This window comes from Neophocaena asiaeorientalis, unplaced genomic scaffold (genome assembly GCF_003031525.2).
Source record: "Neophocaena asiaeorientalis asiaeorientalis breed wild unplaced genomic scaffold, Neophocaena_asiaeorientalis_V1.1 scaffold180, whole genome shotgun sequence".
Lineage (NCBI taxonomy): Eukaryota > Metazoa > Chordata > Mammalia > Artiodactyla > Phocoenidae > Neophocaena > Neophocaena asiaeorientalis.
The window spans coordinates 1478914-1505791 of NW_020173697.1; the positions used below are offsets into that span (position 1 = coordinate 1478914).

General features: G+C 39.8%; 1 protein-coding gene across 1 annotated transcript in view; it reads right to left on the minus strand.

Moving 5' to 3' along the window:
- Positions 1-26878, minus strand: part of GALNTL6 (polypeptide N-acetylgalactosaminyltransferase like 6) — a 1130106-nt gene that overhangs the window by 95036 nt on the left and 1008192 nt on the right. Inside the window, exon 7 of the mRNA XM_024750526.1 lies at positions 10834-10951. Within this exon, the coding sequence (XP_024606294.1) occupies positions 10834-10951 (118 nt within the window). The remainder of the gene's footprint in view (positions 1-10833; positions 10952-26878) is intronic.

Sequence of the window (26878 nt, forward strand, 5' to 3'; positions counted from 1 at the left end):
CCACAGAGAGATGGGTTCTGCCTACAACCTGAGGGGGCTTGGAATCAGATCCTTCCCTGGCTGAGCCTCCAGGTAAAGATGGAGCTGGCCGAAAATTTGATTTCAGCCTTGTGAGATCTTAGCAGAGGCCCTGCAGAAAGATGCTGGATTGAAATCCAGAGGTTGTGGGAGAATTCTGGGTGGTTTTAAGCCACTAAGTTTGTGGTAATTTGTTATGTAGTGATAGAAAACGAATATAGTTGGTTCAGATTTTTTCTTTTTGGAGGTCAGTTTTGTCATTTATATTTTGTTAAAAACCATCCATTTTCCCTATAATCTTAACTGTATTTGCATAGAATTGAGCAATCTCTTATGATCATTTAAATTTTGAAAATTCCTGTTTTTTCCCCATTTTTATACATTTTATTTTATTGAAGTATAGTCAATTTACAATGTTGTGTCAGTTTTAGGTTTATAGCACAGTGATTGTTATACATATATGTATATCTATTCTTTTTCAGATTCTTTTCCATTATAGGTTATTTTTTTTTTTTCCATTATAGGTTATTGTAAAATATTGAATGTAGTTCCCTGTGCTATACAGTAGGTCCTTGTTTTTTAATCTATTTTATGTGTAGTAGTGTGTATCTGTTAATCCCAAACTCCTAATTTATCTCTCCCCCACTTTCCCCTTTGGTAACCATACATTTGTTTTCTATGTCTGTGGCTCTATTTCTGTTCTGTAAATAAGTTCATTTGTCTTTTGTTTTTTTTTTAGATTCCACGTATAAGTGATATCATATGATATTTCCCTTTCACTGTCTGACTTACTTCACTTAGTATGATAATCTCTAGGTCCATTCAAGTTGCTACAGAAGACATTATTTCATTCTTTTTTATGGCTGAGTAGTATTCCATTGTGTGTGTGTGTGTGTGTGTGTATGTGTGTGTGTATGTATGTATATATACATATATATAAACACCACATCTTCTTTATCCACTCATCTGTTGATGGACATTTAGGTTGCTTCCGAGTTTGTGTATTCTTCTTCTAATAAATGTCAATGAACTGTTTACGAGTTAATTTATCTGTCTCCATGCCTAGCTATATCTCTTATTAATGATTTATCTTTGGCTCTAAAAAACTAGCCCTTGCACTATAGTTTTAGGTTTTCTAAATCATTAAGTTTTCAAATGCATATTAATATTTCCTTAGCTTTGTTTTATTTTTTATTTGTGAACTGGATATGGATGTTTAGTTTATTTTTATTCTTTTTTATGTTGATGTAAGAATTTAAGTCTGCCTTTTCTTCTGAACACTGCTTCAGCTGTATCTCTTAGGTTTTGAAATATGTAGAGTTTGTGTATTCTTCTTCTAATAAATGTCAATGAACTGTTTACGAGTTAATTTATCTGTCTCCATGCCTAGCTATATCTCTTATTAATGATTTATCTTTGGCTCTAAAAAACTAGCCCTTGCACTATAGTTTTAGGTTTTCTAAATCATTAAGTTTTCAAATGCATATTAATATTTCCTTAGCTTTGTTTTATTTTTTATTTGTGAACTGGATATGGATGTTTAGTTCATTTTTATTCTTTTTTATGTTGATGTAAGAATTTAAGTCTGCCTTTTCTTCTGAACACTGCTTCAGCTGTATCTCTTAGGTTTTGAAATATGTTATTTTAACTTTTTCCCTTAGGAATACTACTATGAGCTCCTTTATCCTCCATGTCATTCCACTCTACTACTTTTTAACTTTGCTCATTTTAATTTCACTTTGTTCCTTTTTCTCAATCTTATCTTTGTGTCCCTGTATATTTTCAGAATATTCCTTCTCCTTTGTGTTGCTTTCAATGTGACCTTCATTTTGGTTTTCGTCTTCTTTTTCATTATATCCTGACTGCTGCTGTTTATTTTCTATCTTCTTGTCTTGTCTTTTAACATTTTTCCTAATCTCAGAACGTTCAGCATTTCATACTGTTTTACAGAGTCAATGACGTCATTAACCTTTTAAAAGAATTTATAAAAAGGTATAGCAGCATGATTTTGGTGACCATTCCTGAGCCTTTCTTCCTTTTTTCTTGTGATTTTTTTTTTTTTTTTTTTTTTTGGTGGTACGCAGGCCTCTCACTGTTGTGGCCTCTCCCGTTGCGGAGCACAGGCTCCGGACACACAGGCTCAGCGGCCATGGCTCACGGGCCCAGCCGCTCCGTGGCATGTGGGATCTTCCCGGAGCGGGGCACGAACCCATGTCCCCTGCAATGGCAGGCAGACTCTCAACCACTGCGCCACCAGGGAAGCCCTTTCTTGTAATATTTTAATATGCTATTTCCTTTAAAGAGTTATTATTTATCTTTGAGTAAGGTGCATTCTTCTTACCAAGTGTGGTAGGCATTCACTTTATGACACACAATTTAGCGCGTGAGTGAATTCTTTTAGCCTTTATTTGTCTGCATCCAACAGGAATTGGCTGCTGTAGGGCTGCTGGTGAGCTTGAGTATCTTTCCTCCATCCTGCCTCATTGATAGCCTGCTTCCTGAAAATGTGGGGGGTCTGTATAAACCTCCTCAGACCTGTCCCCAGCCTTCCATGGATGCTTCTCTTTGGTGCCAGACTCAATCCAGAGAAGCTCTGGCCACCAGCAATCACACCTGTTGCTACTGTTTCAAAAAAGTGATTGTTGATGTTTTTCCCTTAGGAGGTGCCAATTACTTTGGGGAAGTAAGATCTGCTGACTTCAAACGAGATGTGTAGCCGGGGTCATTCTGTCTTCCCGTGCCCGTTTTACCACCACTGAACTGATCTTACTGCGTATGATAACGTTCCTTAGACACTGTGGTTGGGGGTAAGATATCTGAGAATTTTGTCAAGGGTAAAGTTAGGCTTTTCTTGTTTCTGCTTCATATTCTCCTTTTCTGTTTTGAGTGATCTCTAAGAACAGACCTTTCTTTTCCAGTTTAAAAGTGTAAATTATAATTGTATAACATTCAATTGTTGAACTATAAATACACATGAAATTTTTTTGATAGCTTCATACTGTGTAGGGAAACTTTAAGTTTAGCTAATTTAGTGGGTTTATTTTGATTTTCTAAGTACAAATAAATGAAACCCATGTTTGTTCTTGAGAAGCTCTGTAATGAGGTTAAGCTCTAGACTATACAGTTTCCTGAGCTGTAACAATTGTAAATTGATGGCTGTTATCTTGTTTGATTGAATAAAGAGCTGAGTGTTCTGTGCTCAGCAATTAGTCTCTATCACGTATATGCAATCCTTACTGAATAACCATTGCATTTTGAAGACAGTAAAAAATTAAATTTTACATTAAATAATAACAAGAGTTGTCAGCCCTCGTATTTAATAAAAATTCCCGTTGGGAAGAGCCTGCATTTCTTTTTTTTTTTTTTTTTTTTTTTTTTTTTTTTTTTTTAGCTCACGGTCCTAGCTGCTCCGCGGCATGTGGGATCTTCCCGGAACGGGGCATGAACCCGTGTCCCCTGCATCAGCAGGCGGACTCTCAACCACTGTGCCACCAGCGAAGCCCCCCTTTATTTCTTTTTAAAAGTGGTTTCAGAGAATGACAGTAGCCACTTGTGCATCAGGGCATAAAGTCTTCTACTTTTTCCGGCTAAGAGAAATTAGCCTAATGGTTTTGAGGGCGAACCCCAATTCTGCTCCTTGCTTTGGTATTAACTAGGTAATGGCCTGCCTTTGCAATTATGACATTGAAGTTATATTTTACCTTGCATTAGTGTTGAATGGAATAACAAATTTAATTCCGTGACCTTTAGATGCTAAGTCATTACTTTTCCTTTTTAAAGGACCAAATAATAGTTATTACCACCATAGGAGGACTAGAATGGCCAGGACTTTGGGACACAGGGAACTCCATGTAAAGATTTTAAAAGTCATTAAGGGGTACAAAATAAACGGATGCTGTCTAGTAAAATCTCAGGTATGTTTTAGTCTCTTTGAGCTGAAATGTTTATTTGTATGTGGCAGGATTAAAACTTAAGTATTCCCTTTGTTCACTGTGTTTTCCATCTTCTATTTTTCCTTGGGGAGCATTTTCTTCCCTACCCCCAGCCACGTAGACGCCAAGATTCAAGGAAACCCCAGAGGCTTCTTTTAGGACTGATTTTTTTTTTTTTTTCAGTTTAGAGAGACTACACAAGATTGGGCTTGAGGGAAGGGAACAGAAGTGACCGCTAGCAAACAGGAGTGGGAACTGGTCCATAGGACCAGCGCACAAGAGTGGAAGAGACAGGAGAAAGGTCACCAAGGCTGCCCCCCCTGCCCTGACTCATCACTATAAGACCCTGGCCACTCAGCAGCCTGGGTACCTGTAAGTCCCCTGGACAGAGGGCAGGAGACTGGGGCACCTGGGCAGGGATGAGGCCCAGACGGGAGAGCCTCGCCCCAGACCTGAGCCCAATAAGCCGGGTGATTTGCGTCTGTGCAAAGTCAGCAATGCAGCTACCTCTGCTACATGAGCTTTTCCTGTCACTTACGAGACTGAGAGTTTTTGACAGCAAGGTCTGAATCTCTGTTCAATTTACTGTGTGAAACATCCCTCTCTAGTCTCTCTGTAAACGTATTGAATGGCATTCATATTATGGTGGACCTATGCCGAATACAGGCTACATCGAATACACCTGGAACTTCTGGCTCACAATTGTTAAGTTACATGTGTCTCAAAGGCAGTGCATTTCTTCCCAAAGGGGATTGTGCTAGTTTTTAAAAATTGTCATTATGTAATTTAATGAAATATCACTTGAATTGGTGAAATAGTGTTATGAAAAGAATTGTTGTTCGTGTCAAAACTAATTTGAGGAGTTTGAAAGATGGAGTTGTTTACAAATTGCTGTCAAATTAGATGTGAGCAAAGTAATACTAAAGGATCGGGTAAAACCATAAAACAATCGGAAGGATTCTATGACTGCATGAAGATAGCTTCCAAGTGTCTTTAGGTTCTCATTCCAATTTAAAGGAGCCCAAGCTGGGACTCACGATGGATACAATGTGGATGTGGTCCGTGCATCTCTAGTTTATCCCAATCCGAGGACCCAAATGCAGAAGGGACAGCTTTGGCCTCTCTTGCATTAGAAGATTGGTGAATAAATGTCCATTTGTATGTTATACTTAAGAGGAGGTTCTTAACGTAGGTTTTTTTGTGCTTTCCTGCTTTAATTGATGTTTACGTTTAATGGGTGAAATATTCATCTCAATTGTACTTGACCCGAAGAAGGCTTCTGTTGGGCTTCCTTTGCATTTCTCTGCGGAGTCTATAGCTTGCACAGTACACGGACTCATGGTGAAGGTTCCTGATTCATATTTTTAGAGGGAATGACTAAAATCTTCAGGAAAAATTTCATCAAATTCTGGTTAGCTAAAATCTCTGCAATAAATAGGGACAGTGACGGATGTTTGTGTTTCCATCTCTTTTGGGAAGGAAAGGAAAACACTACTTAAGTTGGTTTTGCAGTGTAGCTGGAGACGGTTAGCTGAGGCAGATGGTTGAGAGAAAGTTCCCTGGTTTATGATTCATATGCTAATCTGATTTGTGATTTGTGGGGTCCTTAGGAGGCACTGTGAACTTTTAGGAGGGGAAAATAAAGCGATCAGGGAATAAATGAAGAGAAAACGGAGATCAGTTGAAAGAGGAGAGGGAGGGAGGCTGGTGAAGGGCCTCCTGAATGTATTCCTAAACTATTACTGTGAATATGGAAATAAAATATGTTCCAAACAATAGTGAGGAATTGGGATGAATTCCTTTTCCAGGCGGATACTGGAGAGAATCTTTCTCACATTTATCTTGGAACCTCAAGAACTTAGCCCAGAGCTGGCACAGCCGGTTGAATGAGTTAGTGACTGGTAAGGGCTGAGAGATTGTGAGAGGTAAGTTAAAATTTCCTTACATGTCTGAACCTTAAGCTTAACACGTGGGAAGGACGAGAGCACATAACAAAGGTGGTTGCATAGGGTGTTTCAATCCATTACGAGTGATTTCAGATAGGCCGTGGGGCTTCCAGATTTATTAGACTCACTCTAGGACATATGGTGCTCAGATTCATGTCACCTGGAGCGCTGAAGGTTTCTGCACAGCTGAGGCTGGAGGTCACAAGCTCTCCCCAGACAAAAGATGGCCCAAGAAATATTGGACCAAGGTGGGACCGTGTTGTTACGCTCCTGGCCATGGAAAAGGACAAACCAAATTTAATGCTCTTCTATGTAGATTTAAGTTTTATGTCTCATGCCAGAGAATTTTTGTGGAATAGAGTCCCTGGGCTTCATTCTAATTCATGTGGGTGACTAATTAGTGTTTATTGCTCACTTTTATTTTCTGGGAAGAGTTTTCTTCTGAAAATGCTAACGTTTGGACTTTGATCTTTGGGGAATGGGTATAAAAATGTACTCTGGGTCTTCCCTGGTGGCGCAGTGGTTGAGAGTCCGCCTGCCGATGCAGGGGACACGGGTTCATGCCCCGGTCCGGGAAGATCCCACATGCCGCGGAGCGGCTGGGCCCGTGAGCCATGGCCGCTGAGCCTGTGCTCCGCAACGGGAGAGGCCACAACAGTGAGAGGCCTGCGCATCCCCAAAAACAAAAACAAAAACAAAAAAACAACACACACACACACAAAAAAAAACACACTCTGGACAATCAGAGACCCATAACTGTGTTAACACTGTTTCAGTAACTTAAGTGGCACACACCATTTAAAGGAAGGTTGTCTCTCTCATGTAACACTCTGTAGTCTGTCTTGGTTTCCTCTTTGTTTCCAGATGCAGCTCCAAATTGAGTACCTGGAACACTGCCTGGTGTAAATTAGATGCTCATTAAAACTTGTTGAGTGACTGAGTAAATGGTGCTTTCCCCTTCCCGGCAGCTGGCTAACCTAGCAACGTTTGAGAGGCAGCTGGATAATTCTGGGCCACGTGAGAATTCAGATTCATATTAAAAGAGATTGAAGACTGGGCTCCGTGCAGAGAGATCATTTCTCTAGAGAGCCCTTTTCCTTGATGGACTCCTGAAAATTACGCTGTGTTGGTTTCTATGTGATGGCATGAAATCCACTCACCTAGTCAGATGTTAGAAAAAGGAAGGAAAGATATTTACAGAGACAGGGAATTGAGGAGCCCTCTTAGCCAAATCCTGTCTGACCAAAAACTCAGCCCTTAATATAAAGCAGAGTTTTCTGGAAATATTTTCATTCAGCCATGGAATCTTGTCATAAACATCAGTGAAATGATTCTTTGGTTGAAATGCAAACAGCAAGCAAAGATGCCTGAAAACAACCACAGACGGAAATCTTTTGAATTAGAGCTTCTAAGTTTCAGACTTGAAACAATTTCTATATTATGGTGTGAAATAGACTAGTAAATTCTCAGTTATCCGTACATACTCCCAAACATGAAGGGCTGACCAGTGTATATCTGACAGTGCTTTACAGTGTAAAATGAATCGCAATTTATGGACTGTCCCAAAATGCAGATGTTCCATCTTTCTTTGACTTTTTAATACCATTGAACACAGCTATTTGTGGACGGTTCTTTCAATTTCTCTCGTATGGAGGAAATTCTTCATCTTCCATGCAAATTCTACCTAATCCTGCTTGAGGGTGTCCCCCTCATGTTACAGATCCTAATAGGGAGGGACAGGAACCCCAAGGTCAGCACACAATAGCGGGAAGAACGGAGAGATGTGTCTGAAATGGGACCCTGTAAGATATAGCTGTTGCCAAAGGATCTGTCATTTCAATCAAACAACCTGGGGCAATTTAGTCCTGAACCTCTAGCTCTGTTGCCATGGTTTCTAGACAGAGACGACAGGGCTGCATTCCAATTATATCCTTCAGAATGACAGATAACTGAGAAAGAGAAAATGGGGTAATAAAATCTCAGGTCACCCCGAAGAGAAGTGATAGATACAAGTGACAGAGAAATGAGAGGTTCAAGTTTATATCTGTCTTAGAAAATACCTTTGTGATTTAGAATGCAAATGTCCATTCCGCAAACGCTCCAGACTTCCCACAGTACTTTTATCCACACCCAGTTTATTATTCTAAGCCAGGTATCTCCTGCTTACTACAGATTTTCTTTTTCTGTTTTTTCCTATTAAACAATTTTTAAGAAAAATTGAAGTATAGTTGATTTACGGTGTTTTAGGTGATTCAGTTTTATATATATATGTATTTTCAGATTCTTTTCTAATATAGGTTATTACAAGAAGTTGAATATAGTTCCCTGTGCTATACAGTAGGTCCTTGTTGTTTATCTATCTTATATATAGTAGTGTGTGTATGTTAATCCCAAATTCCGAATTTATCCCCCCTGCTTACCCGTTCGGTAGTTTGTCTTCTATGTCTGTGAGTCTGTTTCTGTTTCATAAATAAGTTCATTTGTGTCATATTTGAGATTCCACATATAAGTGATATCCTATGGTGTTTGCCTTTCTCTTTCTGACTGACTTCACTTGGTATGATGATCTCTACGTTCATCCATGTTGCTGCAAATAGCATCATTTCATTCTTTTTTATGGCTGAGTAATATTCCATTATATATATGTACACATCTTCTTTATCCATTCATCTACTGATAGACATTTAGGTTATCTCCATGTCTTCGCTATTGTAAATAGTGCTGCTATGAATATAGATGCCCATGTATCTTTTCAAATTATAGTTTTGTTTGGGTACATGCCCAGGACGGGGATTGCTGGATCATATGGAAACTCTATTTTTAGGTTTTTAAGGAACCTCCATACTGTTCTCCATAGTGGCTGCATCAATTTACATTCCCACCAACAGTGTAAGAGGGTTCCCTTTTCTCCACACCCTCTCCAGCATTTATTATTTGTAGAATGCAGATATTCTTAACAGCATTTTAAAGTTAAAGAATTTGTGAATTAAGAGACTCTAAAAAAAAAATATCTTGAACCATGAGAAGTAAAAAGCATTCTTTAATTCTGATGATATTGCAAATAGAGCAATGCCTATTTTCCTTTATTGCTGGAGTCAAATGCAATATTCTGTTTTTCCAGCGGAAGGTATTACTGTAAACTTGCACCCAACTTTGGGCCATATCTGATAATCAGTAGTATTTTGCCAGGGTCAGTACAAAGTTTGCTGCTATGCTCTTAGGGTATAATGAGGATACTCACCTCTGTTCAGTGAGAGGAACCATTAGGTAGAGATCAAAAGGTTAACCGTGAACCCTGGAATGGTGTTGGTAGGTATGCTTTGAGTGAACAGACAATTTTAAATTTCTATATTCTCTGCAATTAAGTAGAGGTGGAGCATTTTAATCCCTAAGTGACACTGGGTAGTTTATTTAATCCTTAAAACTTAAAAAATTTTAAAAACTTTAAGTCTCAGTTTCTTCATCTACAAAATGGAATAATACCCACTTCTCTGAGTTGTGATTTTAAATTATATAAAGCATATAAAGCACTTGGCCTAGCATCTGTACATCACATACCATTAAATAAATGGAGTAAATGTATGTATACAAAGTTTAAGAAAAAAGTAACGTAGATGTGAATTTAGGTGTGTTTCAGTGATGGTAAAAAAGAAAAGCACTAATTTAATAAATAATATTTCAAGGCTTATTGCCAGCAGTGAGATGGAAAATTCTAGATGTCCTGAAGCCTGCAATCGTGTCTCCTGAGTTTCTCTTTGGAATATTTATTTTATGACACTTTGGGGACAACATACCGTTTCTGCTAACACATAGAATGTAGTTGTTACAGTTAAATAAAAACCAGTTTTGTCAATTTCTTTTATGCATAAATTCAAAAAGTTTAGCTGGATTATTAAGTTTGACTTTTACTATAGTCAGGATGCACTTTATTTTCTTACCAAGAATTGGTTTGATTTTGTAATAGAGGTAATTAGGAAAGCTGATTTATTTAGTGAGATTTCTGTATGATAAATCTTGCAAGAATCACTATATCTTCGATATGAATAATGACAATGATAAAGGAAAAAAAATCCTTTTGCACAGTTTATTTTGCTCTGGTTATCTGGTCTTCACGTGCTGTGGTAAATTTTTTTCATTTACAAACCTTGAAATTTGATATTCTATCATATACTTGCATGTATCCTATATGTATATAGATAATATATGAATGTATATGTATGTAATAAAGTATAATTTTTGTGAGTACTTATGGTCAAAACAAGTGGAAACCTGGGCAACTTCAGGTAAACATAAAAAACTCACTTGTTTTGGAATTATATAAAGAATAGCTTTAATTTGTCATTCATATTGTATTTATTTAATTTTTGTTTTATACTGGAGCATAGTTGATTAACAACGTTGTGTTAGTTTCAGGTGTACAGTAAAGTGATTCAGTTGTACATACACAGGTATCTATTCTTTTTCAAATTCTTTTCCCATTTAGATTATTACAGAATTTAAAAGTACTCTTCTGTAATTGAAATTGTGGAATAGTGGTTACAAGCAAAAGGTGGAGTATTATTTCGAGAACAAACACAACAGGCAAACGCTCCAGTAATTCCATTTCTTTCACCTTCATGCCTCTGTCTGTCTGTTCCAGGTGCCTGAGAAGGAATGCAGTACCAGCGGGGCGGCAGAAGTGCTGGCACACCACGGTTCCCCCCTGCAAGTGGGGTTTTGAATTCTTTCTCATCTGTGTTTCTTTTATGGCATGACTACGTCTCACAGAAACATCAGAAGGAAGTAGCTTCTCTCATCCAAAAGCTGAGGTGGGAAAATGACATATCTATTTTCATTGTTAATTTGCAACATAGGAGGTCACAAAACGAAATGACGCCATTCTATTAGAATGGTCAAAATGATGCCAACCTAGTGTGAGAAGGGTGCTGACGGCTTACCTTGAAAGAGATTTCATATTGCTCTCCTCCCCAGATTTCCAAACCTGGGTCATAGCCCCCCAACTCCCAAAACCATTTGCGATCCACAGCAAAGAGACCTCCAGCCATAACGGGAGACCTGTGAAAGGAATAAAATAATCTTTAAAGGGCTATGAACATCAGGGACCATGGCATTTTGCTTGGGGGGAAAAAAAAAGCAAACTTTAAGTCTCAGTGTTCACTGCAGGGGGCTTTTCAGTTCGGGTTTTCTGTGAGTGGACATGAGTTCACACTAGGTCTCTGATCACTCCTGGAACCCCCTTGAGCTTTGAACTTCACAGTTCAGGCTCTAAAGCCACTAGTGCCCCGTGGAGCCACGCAATGGCTCCATGTTTGTCATCAAAGAGAAGTACATGACGACTAGTGTCTGATATATTGGGAAAATCCATCAGTTCTATGGCTTTTCCTCAAAGAGATCTTATGCTATCAGGCAGATGAAAGTATAGAAAACACGGTTGTAGACCATATCTTTGATTTAATCTCTCAGTATGTATTCAGCAAACACCTACTCTTTCCAGGTCATGTCCATTTTACAGACTACGAGATGGGCAATTAGAATAAAATAACCAACCAGCTATTAACGTGCCAAAGTTGGAATTTAAACTAGGTCTTTTCGCTTTAATTATGTACTTTTAAAAGTCTACCTTCTAGTAAATATTCTTTTTGATCAAATACTAATTTTTAGACTTTCTGCTGTTGCTAGGATATATTGCAGTCATGTTGCTATGTAATGCTATAATTTATAATCATTGCACCCTGCCTTAAATTTTTTTTGCAGTTCAGAGGCAGCTTTTATGTTTTTATTATTATTATTATTACTTTGGCTGCACGGCATGCAGGGATCTTACTTCTCTGAACCTGTTCCCCCTGCAGTGGAAGGGCAGAGTCTTAACCATTGGACCACCAGGGAAGTCCACTCTTGTGATTTTGAATGTTCACTATGTGTTGGGCTCTCGGCTGAGAGCCTTGTCCAATTGCCTTGATTAATCCTCACAGCAGCCCTGGGTATATCCTCCCTGTGTGCTATTGGGAGAAACAGGCAGAAAAAGGTAGGGCCCAGCGCCCAAGGGTGGCACCAGGATGCGGTGGTGCTGTGGCTGGACCAGGTCCCCTGATTTCAAAGCCTTTGAATTCTTTACTGCAACACCGTTTCTGTTTCAATGTTTAGGAGGTGAAGAGAGACAACTACAGAAATATGGACATAAAACAATCAGAGAACACCTGATGCAGACCAAGCATATCTGTAAAAACACACTCGGTCAATAGAGTTTTTGTGAGAGTTTTTTTGATTCCACAGGGCTTGGGCATAAGGAATCAGAAATAGGCAATCCTATTCGATCTGAACCACAAATAGAAAGACCTTAAGTCCTACCGATATATTCTCATTTGATTGTGTAAAGCATGAGACCAGAGTGCCACCGAATTTACACTGTGCGGAATGAATCTCCCGACTAGAATTATCGTAGATATAGAACTAGTATAAATATCCGGCAAGAGAAAGTCCTAGATTGATTTTTTTAATTGTAAATAATTCGTTGGGAACACAATATCTTGTTTTCTTAATGAGTTTATAAAAAACTAACCATGGAGTATATTTTTAGTTAATTTGAGGCATAATAAAGCAAATTCAAACAGGCCTCTTTACCTCCATTGATGTTTTTTGCCAAGCTCCAGATAACTTAGTGCTTCCTGTTTTGACTAGTGTGAATGGCTGGTAAGAAACAAACCTTTTATTTGTTCGTGTATTTACTTATATTTGTCCATTAATCTTTTGAACACCGTAATTGAGGTATAGTTGACATACAATGAATTGCAAATATTTTAAGTGGACAATCTGATAGATTTTGACTTATGAATATCCCTGGGCAGCCATCACCACATTCAAGAGAAAGGAACACATCTATCACCCCGACAAAGTTTCCTCATTGTAATCTCTCCCTCCTGACCCTCTCCTCATTCCCTTCCACTTGGACATCACTGATCGCTGTCACTGCAGATTAGTTTGCATTGTCTAGAATTTTCTATAAATGGAATCATACAGTATGTATTCTTCTTTGGGAGGGTCTGGCTTCTTTCATTCAGCATCATTATTCCGAGACTCACCCTTGTTGCAGCATGTGTTAACAGTTTCTTCCTTTTTCATTGCCGAGTAGTATTCCATTTGCATGACTATACAACAGTTTGATTATCCATTCACCCACTGATGAACATTTGGTTTGTTTCCAGTTTGGGGTTATTACAAATAAAGCTGCTATGAGTTTTGTGTACTAATCTCTGTGTGGACATATGCTTTCATTTCTCTTGAGGAAATGCCTAGGAGTGGAATGACTAAATCATATGGTAGGTGTGGGCTTAAACTTTTAAGAAACTGCAAAACTCTTGGCCAGAAAGGTTGTAACTTTATATTTCCGCCAGCAGTGTTTGAATTCCAGCTGCTACCCGTCCTCAAATACTCGATATGGGCAGTCTTTTGAAGTTTGGTCACTATAACAGCGGCATAGTGGTATTTATTGTGGTTTTATTTTGCATTTCCATAACGATTAATGATGTTGAGCATATTTATGTTATTTCTCTCTTTTTTCCTAGTCAGTCTGGCTAGAGGTTTATCAATATTATTGATCTGCTTAAGGAATTAGCTTTTGGTTATATTGATTTTCTCTATTGTTTTTCAGTTTTATATTTCACTGATTTCTCCTTGGTCTTTATTAGTTTAATTATTCTACTTAGTTTGTGTTTCATGTTCTCTTCTTTTTCTGATTACTTAGGGTGGAAGCTGATATTATTGATTTGAGACTTTTTTTTTTCTAATATAGCTATTTAGTACTATAAATCTCCCTTAAGTACTGCTTTAGCAGAATCCTGTGAAAAATATGTGGTGTTCTCATCTTCATTATGTTCAAAATACTTCCAGTTTTCCCTTTTGTTTTCTTTTTGTGACCCCTGGGTTATATAAAAATGTGTAATTTAATTTCCAGCTATTTGGGAATTTTTGGAGATCTTTCTGTTATCGAGTTTCATGTAATTCCATTGTGGTCAGAGAATACACTTTGTATGACTTAAATTCTTTTAAATTTATTGGGATTTTTTTTTTTTTTTTTTGCGGTACGTGGGCCTCTCACTGTTGTGGCCTCTCCCGTTGCGGACCACAGGCTCCGGACGCACAGCCTCAGCAGCCATGGCTCATGGGCCCAGCCGCTCTGTGGCATGCGGGGCACGAACCCGTGTCCCCTGCATCGGCAGGCGGACTCTCAACCACTGCGCCACCAGGGAAGCCCCAGTTGGGATTTTTTAATGGCTCAGAATGTGGTCTATCAGAATGTATTCTGTTGCCATTGAGTAGAGCGGTCCATATATTGATTAGGTCAAGTTGGTTGATAGTGTTGTTCTATTCTTCTATATTCTTATTGATTTTCTGTCTCCTCATTGTATCAATTACTGAGAGGGATATTGAAATCTATGACTATAATTCTGGATTTGTTTATTTCTTTTTGCTGTTCTATCAGTTTTTTGCTTCATGCATTTTGTAGCTCTGTTAATAAATGCATAAATGTTTACGAATTTTATGTGCCCTTGATGAATTGACCTCATTCTCATTACAAAATGACTTTTATCATCTCTGGTAATAGTCTTTGCTCAGACATTGATTTTGCTTGGCTATTAATATAGCCGTTTCAGTTTTCTTTAGATTTGTACTATCTAAACACTACTATTTATACATTTTATATCTTTTTACTTTACTTTTTAAACTATTTGTGTCTATATTTAAAGTGGTTTTCTTGTGGACTGCTTGTAGTTGCATCTTGCTGTTAAAAATCTTTGCCTTTCATTGGGTTGTTGGGATCACTGTTCTTTTTTTTTAAAAAATAGATGTATTGGAGTGTAATTGCTTCACAGTACTGTGTTAGTTTCTGTTGTGCAACAAAGTGAATCAGCCATATGCATACATATGTCCCCATATCCCCTCCCTCTTGAGCCTCCCTCCCACCCTCCCTATCCCACCCCTCTAGGTGGTCACAAAGCACTGAGCTGATCTCCCTGTGCTATGCGGCTGCTTCCCACTAGCCATCCATTTTACATTTGGTAGTGTATATATGTCGATGCTACTCTCACTTTGCCCCAGCTTCCCCCTCCCACCCCGTGTTGTTGAGATCACTTCCTTTTAATACTATTATTCATGTAATCAGGTTCACATCTATAATCTGCTTTCTATTTGTCCCATCTATTGTTTCCTTTTCCTATCTTTTTGATTAATTGAATATTTTTCATGATTTCATTTAGTATCATTTTTGACTTAATGAAAACTCCTTGTTTTCCCTTTTTAGTGGTTGCTGTAGTGGTTTCTATCATACATCTTTATTTTTTATCAGTTTACCTTCAAGTGATATTTTATAAGAACCTTTTGATAAAATCCTTTTGTTTCTATTTCCCCTATGTTTGTACCTTGTGGGCCATACATTTTACTTTTACATATGTTATGAATCTCAGATCATATCATAATTATTTTTGTTTAAGCACTCAATTATCTTTTAAAAAATTTAAATAATAAAATTATATATGAAATTATATTGTTATGAACACCATTTCTGTTTTCTTCATTCTTTTGTGTAGATTCAGATTTCTATCCTTCTGCCTAAAGTACTTTCTTCAGTATTTCTTGTAGTGGGAGTGTGTTGGTGATGAAGTCTTTCATTCTTTGCATGTCTACATTTTAAGAAAGATACTCTTGTTGGCTATAGAATACCAAGTTAACAGCTTTTTTCTTTTAATCCTCTAAAGGTATTACTCACTGTCTTCTCACTGGTATTGTTTCTTATGAGAAGTGTGTTATCTTTATCTCTGTTTTTCTGTATACAATAAGTCTTTTTTCCCTCTCGCTGCTTTTAAGATCTCTGTGTCATTGAATTTGAGCTATTATGATGTGACACATGATATATAGTTTTCTTGGTACAGTTTCTTGTGCTTAATAAGACTTGAGTGTCTTGGATTGGTAGGCATAGTTTTCATGAAATTTGCACAATCTTGGACCATTATTTCTTCCAACATTCTTTCTGTTCTTACCTTTTCTTTTATATCCTCCAGAGTGTCCATTTATACACTTTCTTCATTTTTAAAAACTCTCTTTTTTGTTTCATTTTGGATAGTTTCTGTTGTTATATCTTCAAGTTCACTAATCTTTTTTTTTTTTATTTTGTAAAGTCTGGTCTGTTGATAATCCCATCAACATCAAAGCATTTTTAATCTCACACATTTTTTTCCCACCTTTAGGATTTTAATTTTGGTCTTTTTATATCTCACATGTCTCTACTTAACTTTTTGAATTTATAGAATACCGTTATAATGACCATCTAATTGTCCTTGTCTCTTAATTCTTAGTTCACAACTTCAGTTCATTGAATTACCCATTCATTATGGGCCATGTATTTGTGCTTCTTTGCCTGCCTGATATATTTTTCATTGAGATATGGAACTTTTGGGGAGCTGGATATTCTGAACATTTTTGAGCTTTGTTCTAGGATGCAATTACATTACTTGGAGGTAGTTTGACCCTTTTGGGTTTTGCTCTTAAGATTTATTAGGCAGTCTGGAGTAATGCATAATCTACAAATTATTCACGCCCTTAAGGCAAGACGCTTCTGTGTGTTCTACTCAACCTCCTGCCAATCATCAGGTCGTTCAGTCTGGCTGGTGGGAACAGACACTCTTCCCAGCCTTGGGTGTGTTCTGGGCACTGTTACTTCTAATTCTTTCTAGTGGTGCCTTTCCTAGTCTTGGGTAGTTTCTTTGCACACACACTCTCATCAGTCCTCTGCTGAGTACTCAGGGGGTACCCACTGCAGATCTTGGGGCTCCCTCCCATGTGGCTCTCTTCTGTGGTGTTCTGCCCTTGAAATTCTAGCTGCCCTGTTCTCCCCAGACTCAGCTCCACATCAACTCAGGCTGGTCCCACCTGGGCTCCCCTTCCTTCTCCAACCTGGAGACTCTCTCAAGTCAGTAAGCTGGGGCGATTCTAGGCCTCACCTTAGTGTTTCCCATCTCTCAGGGATCAATGTCCTTCATTGTCAAGTGTCTTGAAAACCACTGTTTCATGTATTTTATTTGTTTTTTCAGGTGGGAGGGTAAATCTGGCCCATATTACTCCATCTTGTCCAGATGTGGAAGTCTGCAGACCCACCCATTACTCTTTATTTTAGAACATTTTAAAAAGTTTAATTATTTTGAATAGATAATATATTCATATATTTATAAAAAATCTTGCTCCTACTTCTATCCCCTCCCACTATTTTTCTCATCACAACCAACCATGATTTTTTCTTAGGCATCCTTCCAGAGATATTTCATGCTCATATAAGCAAATACAAATATATCTTATTTTTCTTCCTTTTCTATGAAAATGATTGTATGCTACATATAGTGTCCTTTACCTAGTTTTTTTTTTAAACTCCTTAAAATATTTTAATGATCATGCCATATTGAAAAGAGCTTCCTTGTTCTGTTTTTTAACATTTGCTCATTATCCCATTATGCATATAGATGTATATTTATTTTGGTGAACATTTAGATTATTTTCAATATTTTAACTTCTACAGTAAATAATGTTGTACATCATTTCCACGTGTGTGAGTAAATCTTTAGGAGGAATTCCTAGAATTTAATATCCTGGTTTTTTATAAAGAGCAAAACTATAAAAATCGATTTACCTTTCCACTTCTGGAAGTTAAAAGTTCATCATAAAGTGCGTCCTAACCTGACACTTTAGTTCAAGTTTTGTACCAGTCCAAACACAATGATTTAGGGTCTGATAAAATAAGAGGAGCATCAGATAAAAGTAGCAATCCTACCAAGAAATTACAGATCTACCATGAAATATTAGTATCCTTCAGTCTACAGGTCAAAATCGCCAAGGACCTGTCATTATCGTGACAATATTTGGAGAGGAGTTGTTGAAAACTTCCACAGGGTAATGACTTTTTCAAAAAGGAAAGAAAGAAAAGTAAAGGATGGATTTGAGGCTAAGGAGGAAGGTACACAAAGGCCCTGTGTTGGGAAGGAGAATAGTAACAAGACAAGGAAGAAGGCCAGTGCTGCTGAGGCCGGAGCATTAGGGGGTTGATGTTTGGCAGCCGCCCCTGGGCTGTGCAGGACGAGTGCTAAGAATCCCAGCTGGTCCACGAAATAGGCAATGTCAGTGCAACACCAGTTATCCATAAATTAATCGGTATTTGTCCTTTCCCTTGGATTGCCACCACCCTTTTCATTTCAAGCAAAGAGCAAACCAGGGCTGTCACCCTCACTCCTTTTTGTGGCTTCGCAAGAAGCAGCTACTCAAAAACTCATAGAAGCTGCCCCTTCTGATTCCCACCTTTCCCAGCCTGAGATCATGCATGATGCCAGGAGAGGGGAGAGAGAGGGCGAGAAGGTAGACTCCCCCAAAGAGCTGCCAGGTCCTGCGGTGATGGAGCCCCCCACCCTGCACTGTGCAGGTGCCCCTGGTTAATGGCAAGGCCTCCCGTGTGGCACACGCAGGGAGGATGACGCCCCTTACCCACCACGACTCTTGGCCTTGACAAACTTTATCCCGCTTCGAATTGGCAGAACTGCTGGATTCGAAACCAAGTGGCTTGGGCTATAGGGGTCTGGGTGGCAACCCCTGTGAACCGGCGGCTGTGATCGGGGCAAGTCTGATCGATTGGCCTTGTTGGATTCTGGTAACTGCCACCCCTCGTAAGGGTGACTGAACTTCCTGCTACTTTTGTGCAGGGAATTAGAGGTGGATTTAAGTAGTTCTGAAGAAAAGTTAATACTGTGCTATGTCATGGACATCTGGGTTTGTGGATTGAAATCCACACCCCATCACACAGATATGAGTTAACTCTTGTGCAATGTTGCAGTGACATCAAGAGAAGGGTGGCTTTGTTCTTCATAGATTAAAAGATATTTATGTGTCACATTATTTTCTCCTCAGAGGAAATGAAGAAGGGCCGTTGATAACTTTCAGCATGTTCTTCTATTCTCTATTTCCATTCTACGTATAATACTAATTGCCTGAAACCCTCCCCACTGGCCCCATTTCCCGCCATCTCTAATTTATTTATCTTCACATTCCTTGATTTCTTCCGAAATACTCTTACTGGTTTTGTTCCCCTGGGAATGTTAGCACACTGTAGGCAATGTTTTACTGGGCTCTATGTCTGTGTAACTTTTAACATATTAATGAACTTCATGAGTATTGCTCATGTAATGTTACAAATCAGGTTTTGGGTTTTGCTATTAAGAAAACACCTGTCATCTTTGGGATGCCTTTTAAAATTAATATAACCACAAAGCAATATATTTCTATTGAAGATTCTTTATTCTTCGGGCCATCAAAATGTGTCTGTTCCGAATACTTAATGGAAATCAATTTTCTATTTTACATTAAGGCTATTATTGAATGAGGTAACGAATATGCTTTCCTTTTTACTAGTGGTAGACTAGTTTGCTTTTCTACATTAATTTTTATATTCCAAATTTTATTGACTTTAAGTTCAAGAGGCAGTAATGTAGAAGTGTCCTAGAACCATTCTTATTTGGTACCAGTGAAACACTCTTCATGTTCTCATTTTCAGGTGTGTACTTGGTTGTCTTTGCTAAACAAGGATATAGTTCTTAACGCTGGTAGCCTCACGCTGTGATTCCCACAGCGTTCTAAGGAGTTGCCCGTTTTCCTAATATTCTCCATTTCACATGTGGACTCTTTCCGCATATGTGAAAAAATGGCGTTTTAATAAAACATCTTTCTCCAGAATATTTTTGTCTACTTTCTCTCATCTCCAGAAAGTGTTTATTTCAAAATTTAATACATCTCGTGTGTTCTTTAGGGGTCAGAAGAGTTTAAAAAAATCCTATTGAAAGATAAATATACATTTAAATTTATTTTTTAAATTGACAATGAAAACCTAGGTCCAAAAACCCAAAGGAAAACTTCCATTTGGCCTCTTAGAGATCCGGTTCTCAATTTCCTTTCATTTTAGTGGCGTCAGTGAGAATTCTGGACATGTGGGTTCAAATGTGAGTTTGATCAGAAATGAAATGGCACGATTTCCCTCAGGACTCCATCAAGAAAAGTCAATCAACATAGAGATGAACCACATAATTTTCAATTATGTAACTAGAAATTTTTAGTTGGTCTGTGACCCGGAACAATTACAGCTAAAATATAATTATCTTCAACTAGGATTCAATTGAAAAGGATACTGCAGATTAAAACAACATATCTTTTCTAACAAATTTGTTCTTTTAAGTATTAGATCATTACTTACATTAGAATTTGGGAAAGAGTGGCTAAATAACTCCTGATAAATTCATTGGTATCAGTTATCTTTAAAAAGGTATTTTGGGCTATAATTATCTTACTGTTTATTGTGTAATAGGGATTATATGGCTGAGGGAGGAATGTGACCGTGTGTTATGCAAGGAGGTGGTGACTCCAGGGGCAAAGAGCAAAGTGGGTCCTGAGCTGGGAGAAAGAAGCCTCTTTGGAGGCCAGGATGTTGCCATGGAGGGAAAGTTTGATTCCAATCACAGGAAGCTACGAGCATCTACCTGGGGACTATGGTTATATAAAGGGAGAGGTGGCCCTGCTAACATGTAAGCTGAAAGGATTGTATAAGTAATGAGGTGCCACTTAGTGCCTGTATCCTGAACCAGCCAAGCTGAGTCACCTGAGGCTCTTCCCCTCTGCCGTCCGCTGTCTGAGGAGGCCCTACGGACACCGGACTGGCCTCTGTGTCTCAACATCACTGCCCTTCTTCCTTCTTCCACAGGCTGTACAGACTGCAGGGCTTGACACTTTAAAAAAAATAGCAGCAGCATGAGTTTGTTCTCTACATCCGTGACTCTATTTCTGTTTTGTAAAAAAGTTCATTTGTACCCTTTTTTTCAGATTCCACATATAAGTGAAATCATATGATATTTGTCTTCCTCTGTCTGACTTACTTCACTCAGTATAACAACCTCTAGGTCCATCCATGTTGCTGCAAATGGCATTAGTTCATTCTTTTTTTTACAGCTGAGTAGTATTCCATTGTATATATACCACATCTCCTTTATCCTTTCTTCTGTTGATGGACACTTAGGTTGCTTCCATGTCCTGGCTATTGTAAATAGTGCTGCAGTGAACATTGTGGTACATGACTCTTTTTGAATTATGGTTTTCTCAGGGTATATGCCCAGTAGTGGGATTGCTGGGTCATGTGGTAATTCTATCTTTGGTTTTTTAAGGAACCTCCATACTGTTCTCCGTAGTGGCTGCACCAGTTTACATTCCCACCAACAGTGCAGGAGTGTTCCCTTTTCTCCACACCCTCTCCAGCATCTGTTTATAGACTTTTTGATTATGGCCATTCTGACTGGTGTGAGGTGATACCTCATTGTAGTTTTGATTTGCGTTTCTCTAATGATTAGTGATGTTGAGCAGCTTTTCATCTTTTTTCACCATACAGATGCTTCTTGGCCATCTGTATGTCTTGTTTGGAGAAATGTCTATTTAGATATTCCGCCCATTTTTTCATTGGGTTGTTTGTTTGATACGGAGCTGCATGAGCCATTTGTATATTTTGGAGATTAATCCCTTGTTGGTTGCTTCATTTGCAAATATTTTCTCCCATTCTGAAGGTTGTCTTTTATTGTTTGTTTGTGGTTTCCTTTGCTGTGCAAAAGCTTTTAAGTTTAATTAGGTCCCGTTTGGTTATTTTTGTTTTTATTTTCATTACTCTAGGAGGTGGATTGAAAAAGATCTTGCTGTGATTTATGTCAAAGAGTGTTCTGCCTATGTTTTCCTCTAAGAGTTTCATAGTAGCAAGGGGGAAAGGGGGGGAGGGATAAATTGGGAGATTGGGATTAACATCTACACAGTACTATATATAAAACAGATAACTAATAAGGACCTCCTGTACAGCACAGGGAACTCTACACAATACTCTGTAATGACCCATGTGGGAAAAGAATCTAAAAAGAAGTGGATATATGTGTACGTATAACAGATTCATTTTGCTGTACAGCAGAAACTAATACAACATTGTCAATCAACTAGACTCCAATAAAAATTAATTTAAAAACATAGCGGCGGCAGCAGCAAAAGCGGCAGCAGAGATTTTCTGCTTTTCTTTCTGAGAGACAACTGTTCTTGGACTGTATCCTAGGAGTGAGGGTTTCTTTGACTCACCAAGTAGAAGGTGGACCCTAAAAGTCACGCAGTGAACAACGTGTGAACCTCAGACGTGTTAGGTCTGGTCAAGCCTGGTCCACTGGGACTGGCAGTCTCTCCTGCTGCTTCAAGAAGCCTGGGCTAGCCTGTTGCAGGTACTTGGCCTAGCTGACACCGGGCACCGACTAAAAGATTTGTAAGTGAGACTGTCCTAGGCCATCAGGATCCAAGTGAGCCACCAGAGGGCTGCTGCCACGTGAGGGGCCCCAGGCACAGGGCGCCAACTGTTCTGCTCTGCTAGGGATGGAGGGGTTTCCCAGGATGCTGGCTTGGATGCTGACATTGGGATGAGTTGTTCATCCTGTGTTGTTCATCCTGTGAGGTGAGAGCAGTGGAAGAGCCATTCGGTACAGCTGAGTCTAAATTTCTGAGCCTCAGGGCTGTGGGCCAACGAAAGGTTTGCTGTTGGAAAATCCCAAAATTCTGGGATGATTTGTTAGGCCTCCACTGACTGCTGATAACGGGTCTCATTTTGAATTCCAAGCGTTTGAAGAGGACGTATTAGCAATTCCATTATGCTACTGACAAATGACAATAATCCTTGAGAGGGACAGGATTTTAGTTAGTTTTTAAACTTCTAAGGTCTAACCTAAGCTTATTTTTTAAAGTTATCTCTGCTAACGCCTTAGGGTCTATTGCAATGCATAACTGGATTTGAGAGCTGCTCACAATGAAATTAAAAGCCTTTTAAAAATTTTTTAAAAGCTTTCTATTTTTCTGGATTTGCAAATGCGAATGTTCATGTTTAGCAAAGGGTTAGTAGAAAAGGAGTAAGGGCCAAACCGTTATGCAAAAGCAGGTAGCAAAATTATGATTTCAGCTCTTTGAATAAAATGAGGAGGAAAATGAAGCTATAAATCATAGTACAAATTTTGTATTATTTTGTGCCACGATTTATAACTTCGTTTTTATCACAAACACATATTATACTATGTAATACTTTACGGTTTTATAAAATTGAATATGTTCTTTGCTGCTTGTGTCACGTTTAGAACAGTAGACTCTCCTGTGAAAGGGTGTAAAGAGTTGGTGGGAGGAGAAATCTTGCGTTTGTCAGTGCAGATTCCATAGGGCGTTGAACCAGACTATGGTTAAGGAAACAGAATGGTGGTCGGGCCTGGATATCCCAGTTAGGTTTGTGGTTCTGAAGTTGCTCGCCATACTGGTGCCTCTGTACCTTCAGCGGTTGGCTCTGGTCTCACGTGAGATGAAACTGAAGACTCTGGACGTCCGAAGGCTATACCAACAGCCGTCTCACCGGATAGTGGAGGAGGATGGATAGAACGTGCTAAATGTTCTCTCAGGCTTACTTTCCTTTGACTTGGCCACGATGCTGTGTCCCTCAGCTACTCTTCTGTGATCCAAATGATGTGTGTGTGTGTGTGTGTGTGTGTGTGTGTGTGTGATCGTGTGGTGTGTGTGTGGCTATACACATGCAACTGGAGGAGGTACCGGGAATACCGCCAGAGTGACTGGTTCCAGAACACTTCCCCCCTCCTGGAAGGAGAGGATGGATGCACTCAGGTGTGTGGACAGAGCTGCTGTTTCCTGGCAATGCTGCCATTTAAACAGGTGCCGCTAAACAGACACTGGGGCCACGCACCCCACCGTCAACATGCAGAATCCACCTGGTCTCCCCCGTGGCCTCTCCACCTGAAGTGGACAGGTGAGCTTGCTGCCTTGAGTTCCCTCCTGTCCATGCCCTCCTTTGAGCAACGCGAGAAACTGGAGCCTTGGCTCAAAACAGAATTCTGGATTTTTCCTTGTATTCCAAAATTAGGCCCCCAGTATAATTATCCTGAGACTCTTACTGGATTTGTTCGTTTCTAATTTCTAATCGGCCACAGGTTTTAGCCACAGCTCCCGTTACGTATCGGGACAGTGACCGTGGCAGTCGAGTCAATTATCAATCCTCTCCTCATACGATCTGATCAATGCCAACTGTCCCCACCGGAAGGGACAGAAGAGGCCACACGAACATGGACAATCAGGTTAGAGCCTCTGCGTCCATCTGCCTGACCAGGGCTTCAGTCTCTGCCCACTGGATTTTGCCGGTCCTCCGGGGGTCCCTCAGGATGTCAACTGTGTGCTTACGAGCAGCTCGGCTTGTGCTTTGCTACTCCAGCCCAGTAAGTCACTTTGCCACTGTGCCCATGGCAGACTCCTGGGAGGAAGCCGCCCCCTGGCAGTGGTCCCGATCTGCCGGTTCCCCGGACGAGCCAGCCCGGGATGCTGTCCTGTCCACGTGGCTGACCCTGCACTGGAGCCGCAGGGCTCACACTCAGAGTTTCACAAAGGCTTTCTCTGACTCAACGCTTTCTGCTTATGAATCTGCTCTCCATGAGGGCCACCAACCAGTCTTCAGGCCAGACAGGGGGCAGACGCCCACCCATCACCTCGAGGTTTTCTTTATCGCCTTTTGCTCCTCTCTCTGTTTCCCATGCTCTTCTGCGACGGTCTGAATGCGTGAGTCCCCCACGATTCATAAGTTGAAGTCTAACCGCCATGGAGATGGTGTGAGGAGGTGGGGCCTATGCGAGGTGACGAGGTCAGGTAAGGACAGTGAGAAGTTGGCCGTCTGCAACCCAGAACAGGGTCCTCGCCAGAACCCGACCACGCTGGCACCACGGTCTCGGACTTCCAGCCTCCAGAACTGTGAGAAATACATTCCTGTTGTTTACAAGCCACCCCATCTGTGGATTTTGTTACAGCAGCCTGAATGGATTAAGACACCTTCCCTCCTTCTTTAGCTTAAAAATAATCTGCCAGCCCCACTCCTGCTGCATCGCCAGCCCACTAGTACAACCAGTCTCTGAATCCCAGTTTGGGCTTGGAAGAGGCACTTTGCTTCTATTACATAAAACACAGTCCGGACTTTGTAAGACTATTGTATGGAGACTCCAAAGCCCTCCTGTTTCCCACCTTGTTCATCTTCCAACATGACCTTCAGCCCTTCCTAAAATCCCTGTTTTGACATGGATGCACCTCAGATCCTTACACAATGTGGATGAGGGCATGTCCCTTAAGTTCCTTGTCTCCCCTCTATTCTGGTCTATTGGGGTCCATACTCCCTTACACTCTACCATCCACCCCTGGAATGTTCCCCCCTCATTGCCACTTCCCTCCCTTGCCAGGCTCTTATCCCTCCTGTCAGCACCGACATGGCAAGGAACACAGTTAATATGCAATGGCAGAGCAAATCACTTCTCTCATCAGTTAACGGAGACTGTTCAGAGCTAAAAATCCCAACCGCAGAGTGGGGAGCCTTTCTTCTTGGATACAAATAGAACTTTTCATTCAAGGGATAAATGCTAGTTATTAAAATCCAAGCGTGGATGAACCTGCAGGAAAGCTTGTTTTATGCTTCATTTATTTAATAAACACTTGACAGTTTCTTCTTACGGAAACATTACCCCTTCATCTTAGTAAGGAATGCAAGATATGCTTTTTCCGTTCGGCGCTGATTGCAACTCAAAGGCAATTTTTGTCTCATTTCCTAGCATTTTATATCAAGTTAGAATGGACTGTAAGTGGCATGGATTTTTAATACCTCTTATCAAATCTTTACTGTTTAATAAATTGACACTGTACATCTACCCCCTGCTTAATGATCTTAATTCCTTAAAAACAGAACAGAGCAAAAGAAAACTAGGACTGAGGAAAAGCAGTAATAAGCAAAAAGACTGTAACTATAATTTATTAAAAATCGGCATAAAAGCATCACCTTCTTTTCCCCTCTGGGCCAGCTCATCCACAAAGAAATTTCACCTAACTACACATGGCAGGAGAGAAGAACACCCTTGCTGCTCTGCATCTGTGTCCACCTGTTTCTCATTCTAGGGCAGTTTTCAAACATATTCACAAAGCCTTAGCCCCTCTTCCCATTGAGAAGTGGTTCTACATCCTTGTCCTTGAACCTGAATGGGGTTATGACAGCTCTGATCCATGGAGTCTGGCAGATCGACGCCCTGTGGCTTCCGAGGTGGCTCACGGGACACCCCAGAGCTTCCATCTTGCTTTGCTGGAATACTCAATCTTGGAGCTCTGAGCTGCCCTGTGAGAACTCAGCCTCCAGGCTAGGAGGGAGCACAGGCCATGTAGGGAAACCACGTGGAGGGCCCTTGATGCCTTTTGTCCTTTGGTCTCGACAAATACTCTCTTTCCTAACTTGTCAGGTGTCTTTAAAGAATAGATCTTTTAAAAAATTGATGCTCATTTCCCAAACTAATAAAGAATTTTTCAAAATAACAAAAAGGAAATGAATCCTTAGCACAAAATCTATACCACATTACCTATTGCTACGTAACAAGCCACCTCAAAACTTAGCGATGTAAAGCATGAAATATTTGGGATGTACTTACCCTAAAAAAAATTTGTTGCTTATCTGAAATTTGAATTTAACCTAGCATTTTATCTCACAATCCTAGGACACAGGGAGATTCTTTCTGACAGTGTTTCTACGTCAGTACCAGGAAAGGAATTTGATTGGCTTTGCTTGGACCGAGCATCTACCTTTTCATAGAATGAGATGGGATACAGCCCACCTCTGTGGCCAGTGCAGCAGGGTTTAGAACCAGAAGAAGGGGGTTTGGGAAAACTTTCTGGGTGGCCACCATCGCCTACACACTCACTAGTGTTTCACTCTTACCTTGATTGCTCACCAGAAGAATAAAGACACTTAGAACTGTAGGCTCAGAACTGTTGGGCTTATTGGCTAAATCCTTCCTAGTTCTAGAGTATGAAGATGATTATCTGTATTGG